The 7,300-nt window shown below is 39.7% G+C and overlaps 1 protein-coding gene across 2 annotated transcripts in view; it reads left to right on the plus strand.

Moving 5' to 3' along the window:
- Positions 1-6,982, plus strand: part of mtmr8 (myotubularin related protein 8) — a 32,851-nt gene extending 25,869 nt beyond the window's left edge. For both annotated transcript variants that reach the window (XM_078412526.1, XM_078412527.1), the window contains one exon: positions 915-6,982. In XM_078412526.1, coding sequence (XP_078268652.1) covers positions 915-1,232 — 318 coding nt within the window. In that variant the 3' untranslated portion in view covers positions 1,233-6,982. The remainder of the gene's footprint in view (positions 1-914) is intronic.
- The last annotated feature ends 318 nt before the right edge of the window (positions 6,983-7,300 follow it).

Here is a 7,300-nt window from a genome sequence, read left to right on the forward strand (position 1 = left end):
TTCTTCTCTCTCTTTTCTTTCTTTACTTCATCTATTTCTTTAGTTCTATCTAGTTTAAAAAATAAAAAAAAAGGGGCAAAAGGTATGGGAGACAATATAATAATAATTGACAATATTATCAATTTAAAAATGTATGACTGTAAAGATGTAAACAGGTTATGTACCTATCTCCAATAAAAATTAAAAAAAAAAAGAAAAAAAAAAAAAGAAAGATAGATCAGCCATGATTGAATGGCGGAGTTAACTTGATGGGCCGAATGACCTAATTCTGCTCTTAGAATGTATGAATTTATGAACCCAGGCCATCACTAGAACAGAAGTACAATAAGAGTAGCTGGACTATTTATGTCGCCAACCAAGTTGTGCACAGGTTATCGATAACAAACACCATGTCTTTGGAATGATTACTGAAACTCTGCCCACTTGTGCATCAGTTCGAATGCAAAATAAACATCCGCACTACTGGTGTTTAGAGTTTAGAGATACAGCGCGGAAACAGGCCCTTTAGTCCACCAAATCCGCGTTGACCAGTGACAACCCCGTACAACAACACTACTCTACACACTAGGGGCCATTTATGAATTTTCACCAAAACTAATCAACCTCCAAACCTGTACGTCTTTAGAGTGTGGGAGGAAACTGGAGCACCCGGAGAAAACCCACGCTGTCAGGGAGAACATTCAAACTCTGTACAGACAGCACCCGTCATCTCGGGATCGAACAGCGGGTCTCTGGCGCTGTAAGGCAGCAACTCTACCGTTGCGCAACTGTGCCACCGTGTTTTTTTTATAAGCTATGAAAAATTGTCCACTATTATGTGACTTATAATGTTCTATTTATTATTGGAATTTTAGCCAAAATAGCTTGAGCTGATGCATATTGCTTTGTTGGTTTTTCTATTTTCTTTCACCCAGAAACCTCTTCATCCAGATGAATCCCATTTCACTCTTAACTTGCCAACAAAGCTTTCTAATGAGGAATACTCTCCCCAGACCGAAGTACTTGGTGCTACTCAGGACAGTACAGAAGAACACACAAGTCCACTGGCAAATGGCATGGAAGAGTTGGTAGAAACTATTTCTGATGGGACTGAAGAAAGGGAAAACGTATTGGATACTTCATTAATGCACCAGTCAGCTTCGAATCACAGTGACTCCCTTGCCTTAAACAAATTGAATGCACAAGGAGATGAAGAACACCTTGAAATATGTCCAAATAAGACTGAAAAATAGTTGGTAATTTTAAAACAAATTGGATGTGTTTGTTCCCAAACATATTTGTTCCCGATATTTTTATATCATCTGCAGAAGTGTCAAAAAGGGAAAAAATGCCAAGAAATAGCACTGTAATGGAGGGAAGATATTCCAGGATTGGAAAGGGAATCTCACTGCTTAAATCGCATGATTTACTTCAGAGAGACAATTTTATAAAATCACATTCTTGGTGTGAATATTTATCCATTAGGATGCCCTGGTGGATATTTAGATGAATGTCCACAATGGATGGAAAATAGTTGTTATTTTGGTCCTGAGTAGTGAGACTCGTGAATTTCTGATGTGTTCGTAGAGGTTCAGATGTTATAATCTGTCCAATTAATGCAAGTTTGTCTTATTGCATTTCTCAACTTTTGAAAGTCCAATCTTAGCAAGTAGTTTCTTTGCAGTAACTTGAGGAAATCAGCATTTGGTACAGGGCCTTTTTGAAAACCAAACTGACTGCTTTGTATATATTGAGTATAACCTATATGTTTTCTATAATTAAAAATTATTACGTGTTAGATTTAATGTTTAATCAGATTATGATTGTATTTCCCTCTTCAATTACCTCATTTTATTTCCCTTTAGCTGCCTTTCACTTACACATTTTTTGCTATGGCTTTATACCTATCTGATATTTTGGCTAATTGGTTATTCTTTGCGTGCCAAATTATCCCCCAGTTATAAAGAAATCTTTCTGTGTTTTCAACACTTGCATTCCCCGTTAATAGTTGATGCAGAGCATTTTGGGGTAAGACCTCAATCAGCTGAATGGCTGTTATTGAATGCTATGCATTAACTCTGGATGTGACCTCAGCTAAGGCCAGCTACTGTCTCACTTATGATCAAGTGAGTCAACACCAGAAAGGGAATACATCGGGGGGCTTTTATGATTTTCAATTTATTGTGGAAAGTCCCTTGTAGGTTGGGTCACTGGATGAGGTTGTGACTCAGTTATTTTTGCAGAATGCCTTGTAAATTGGTTGTACTATCAATCTGAATTATGAACATTATCAAACGTTTTTGGCGTTCTTTCACTGTTATTGTGTGGTTATCACTTGACATTCACTGTTAAAAAGTAGCTGTGGTGCTATAATTACTGCCAAATTAATCTTGATTTCTTGCTTTATTGGGCATTAGAAATGGCACGCGTTTTCAAGTGGTTCAAAACAGTATGTTATTCTAACCATTAAAGGGTTGTCATATGTATTTGTAACAGGTTTGGTTTATTGTATTCTATCATTTCCTATCTGACGGTGGACACCAGGTTAGTCAAATTTCCTTTATTATTTGCTATGTCTCCTGATTCAGTTATCTAATCTCATCTGGACACCCCAGTACCCTTCTCGATGCTAACCTTAAATACATGCCCCATTGAGTCATTCAGATCGGCTTTCTTTTTGCGGTTCCTCTAGGAGCAATGGTTCAGGGTTGAGGATGTGCAGAATCTTTTGTCAGGAATGAAGTGTACATGTGCACTGGTGGTGTTTATTGTCTGTGACAAAGTCCCGTCAACTGCCGATGAGTAAATTTTAACTGTAAGTTGTTGTTGAGCTTCAGCTTCCCTTCAAGACCATTTGTCATAGTTTTTTTTTTAAATGCAGAAAGTGTACAGGATTTCTGTGACTATAAAATGGACCATATATTGTCTTAAGTATTGTTCATGGGCACGTGTGGACATTTGGTTCACATTTTGTAACAGTGAGACCAAGGGTGCTTGCTTAAATATGAGCCAATTAAAATGACTCTGATTCATACTTGGGAATGTATTAATTTGATAACTAGGTCCTGCTCTCCTTACCTTCTATGTCTACTCACTTATAGAAGTATTGCTGCAAATGAGATGCATTCGGACCACTTTATCTTTTGCTTCATAGTCAGTACATGTTCTGTTGAATATAATTGGATTAGGGATGGTATTTTTCAAAACATTTAATGTGAAATCCAATTAGTTTGCTTATGAACCATAGCACAACCATGGCTGGATATGATAGCTTTGTGGTTAAGTCACTGGCGGCCTGGAACATTGAGCTGGTTGGGTGATTTTGAAATTCACAATTACACTGAGTGAACTTAATTGAAATATTAAATAAAATTTAGAATGAGAAAATGTTATCAGTAAATGGTCTCCATGAAATTACCTTTATGTCCTTAAGGGAAGAAAATGTGGCGTCCTTCACGAGACTGGGCTACAGGTGACTCCAAACTCCCTCTTAAATGCCCTCAGAAATAATTTTTCAAACTACTCTGTTCAGGGGTAGTTACTGCTAGCAATGAATACTGCCCTAGTCCACAACACTAATATACAGTGAATGAATAAATAAAATTGGGAGGAAGAAACATATTTATTTTGCTAAATTCTTTCAATACCCAGGACAACTGTTTTAATGTAACTTATTGCATATGTAGTAAATATGCAAAATTGTTTGAAAACAGCCATTTGTGGAATGTATGGTTTAAAACATTAGTCTTTCAATTTTTCAATTTCAAACTCTCACCTTTTAATTGGTAATATAATTTAATCGTACGCCGCCCGTTTACTTTATGTACCACTTTTGTCATGCTATATTTTTGTTGTTGGTTGTTGTCCCAGAAGCACCCAGCATGTCAAAAGAAAGTTGTGAAATATTAGGAAATCTTTTTATAAAATAGCTCCAGTTTTCTTTGCTCATTTGTTGTAGGAGCCATTTATCTTTATTGTTGGCATATCATATTATTTTGTTTAGATATATCTTGCAGTATTATTTTGGACACTTGGGGGCGGTTATTAGAGGCACAGGGTGGTGTGGTGGTAGGGGCATCGGCGACAGGAAAGGGAGGCACAGGTAGAGGGAGCACATACAGTTCTCACTTAATTGTAATGGCAAATTTTCAACTGTCCTCTTTTCCAGTTGCCATCAATACACAGGTACAGTAGGAGTGATCTTACGCAGACCCAATAGAACAGATTTTCCAGTCGTTATTTCCAGTTTAGTTGGTTGTTTATTGAAGTGGTTGTACAAACAAAGAGATGAACGTACCAGGTTTTCCTAATTCTGCATGGAAGTTGTAGATGGTTGCTCTGTCCCTGGTCTGGAACGTAGAAATAATTCTCTGTTGTCCGTCCTTCAAGCTGTTCTCTCTTGGTGATAGGGAGTGGTGCATCAAACGGCTGGCTCCCCGTTGGGGGCTTCACAACCTCCCGCGGTGCTCCCTGAACAATACCGTCTGGCGGTTGTCTGCTGGTAGACGCGGCTGGAGGTGGTGGAGGAGCACTCGTTGGCGTCAGTAGTTCAGGCGGAGGCAATTCTATGGATGGCAGTGGGAGATTAGTGCTCTGCTGATCTGGGCTATTTGTGTAGACACTGGGCTGAACCTGGTACGGTGCTGAAATTGGGCAGTTCAGGCGTATTGCTTCCTGGTACAGAGGGTGCGATACCAGGACCTAGATCAGCACTGTACATGAGGTCATCGGCAATGCCAGGTAGGTCGGGCAGGTAGGACGGCACATCTATCTCTGGCACCTGACCCAGGGTTCGGTTCATCCCGCAGCGCCAGTTCTGCTTACCAAAAGTGGCCCACTGGGCACTCGCATTCCACGCCCAAGTCCAAGCCAATGAGCCGGGCTTCTTGCCCATTTAAAGTTTGAGAATGGGTTGAGATTGTTTCGGCCCCAAGGCCTCTAATCATCCGCTAGATAAAACTGCATTAGCGAATGAGGACCACATCTCACTACTCGAATTATATCGATGGTTGTCCTCATCCAGAAGTTCCTATGTCTTTACATCACTGCGAAGTTGTCACACAGTCATAAATTAGATTGTTCTAAAAAAGCCATTCAAGTGATCTATTTAAAAAGAACATGCTCCACAGGTAGGATGTGTGGGTTTACATGGGCGTATGTTATGAGTAGACGCAAATGGAGAGATTCTGATTCATTGACAGATACAGTGTGGAAACAGGCCCTTCAGCCCACCAAGTCCACACCAACCAACGATCCCTGCACACTAACACTATTCTACACACACTAGGGACAATTTACATTTATACCAAGCTAATTAATTTACAAACCTGTACATCTTTGGAGCGTGGGAGGAATAAAAAAATCTTGGAGAAAACCCACGCAGGTTACGGGGAGAATGTACAAACTCAGTACAGGCAGCACCCATAGTCAGGATCGAACCTGGGTCTCTAGTGCTGTAAAAAATAATTCTAGCTCTACCGTAATGCCACCGTGCCGCCCACATGTTCTATGCGAGTGAGCCTCTCACCAGTGGTAAGGAAAGTTTTGGAGAGTACTCTTCATAATAGCATTTACTTGCATTCAGAAAAGAATGCAAGAGTGCGTCGAAAGGTGGCGATTATTTGCGTCAATCTGAAGATGGCCCTACCCGAAGTGTTGTTTGTTTCCTCCACAGACGCTACCCATGGAGTTCCTCCAGCATGTTGTCTTTTGCTCTAGACTCCAGCATCTGCAGTTCCTTGTGCATTCAGCCTACCATATGAGCCTGTTCTTTAATGCCTGTTAGAAGGCAAATTGAAAATTTGCCATTACAATTAAGTGAGAACTGTATGCACTCCCTCTACCTGTGCCTCCCTTTCCTGTCACCGATGCCCCTAATGAATGCTTCCGACTGTCCAAAATAATACTGCAAGGTTTCTCTAAGCAAAATAATATGATATGCCAACAATAGACATAAATGGCTCCTACAAGTGTTCTCTTCCGTATGAGTACAAACATCTGCTATGCCGATGGCTTCAACCAAGATGCAGGATTCCACGCGATGTGAGCGATCTAATCAACTGCTGGTGGGAGGAAGCCAAATTCTGTTGACATTCCACAAAGACATTTCCTCCCTCAGGGTGCCAATGGATTTAATAGTACTTTGCAACCATGCTAGATTAAATGAGATAATGTAGAACAGACTTGGAATCAGCCCAAGATCTTGTGCTTTTAATGGTTCAGTTAGCCATCCATATATTTTTTTATTCGTAAGCATTTAATGGACTGCCATGTTTGAATTTTACAGACTTTTGAACAGAATTTTGAAGCGGATTAAGATGCCATTTAAGCAAAAAGAAAGTGCCCCAAAGAGATTTTGTAGAAAATGACTTGTGAGCTTTTTCTTTTAGTTGCAGTAGTCTTTGCCTCAGAAATGTCCACCAACAGTCCACTTCTGCCTTTGGATCAATTTAAAACTGTTGATTTTCTATTTGTGATATAATTTAATTGTAGACCGCCATTTACTTTATGCTGCCTACTTTGTGCCATGTATGTCACTTGCCACAGGAGAACTGATCAAGATTGTGACTTGAACTCGGACATTGGTTTGTAATGTTTTATTTCAGATTTCCAACGTCCGTATTTTTTCCTTTGGTGATTTTTACATATTGTTTAAACCATGAAACTTTGCTCTTGCTGCTGAAACTGTATTCAACTGTTGTAAATAAGCAAAAGTGTCCTCTTGGTTTGTATAGCACTTTCCAATTGTCTTATCGAATTATCAAGATGTTTAATGACAGGCTCAAAAATGTATTTTTCTATTAGTGCACTTGACTGGTTGTATTTAATTTATCTCGAACTCAAAACTGAAATGTTATCACTTTGATCTGTTTCTCCGGGCAGTAATGTTTTGGAACTGCTTGTTCAGCCACGTTAAAATGTTCCCATCTGTACCTTCCCAGCTTCGGCCTTCTACAAAAGGTCTGTGTAATTCCTTTACATTATTAAACTTGATATTGTAATTTTGAACGTCTTTCCTTGCAAATAAATGGACACGTTTCCCTGTAAACACTTTGATGCTGCCGGTGTGGAGTTTGCACATACTCTATGTGACAGCATAGGTTTCTTTCGAGCGCTCCCGTTTCCTCCCACATGCGACAAGGTTGTCCTAGTAGGATCTAGAGTTGTCATAGTAGGGGATTTTAACTTTCCTAATATAGACTGGGACTGCCATAATGCCAAGGGCTTCGATGGGGGTAGAATTTGTGTTCAGGAAAGTTTCCTTTGGCAATACCTAGAGGGAGAACCAGGGAGAGGGCAAAGTTTGGCCTACTCTTAGAAA

The sequence above is a fragment of the Rhinoraja longicauda genome, chromosome 15, assembly GCF_053455715.1.
Source record: "Rhinoraja longicauda isolate Sanriku21f chromosome 15, sRhiLon1.1, whole genome shotgun sequence".
Taxonomy (NCBI): Eukaryota; Metazoa; Chordata; class Chondrichthyes; order Rajiformes; family Arhynchobatidae; genus Rhinoraja; species Rhinoraja longicauda.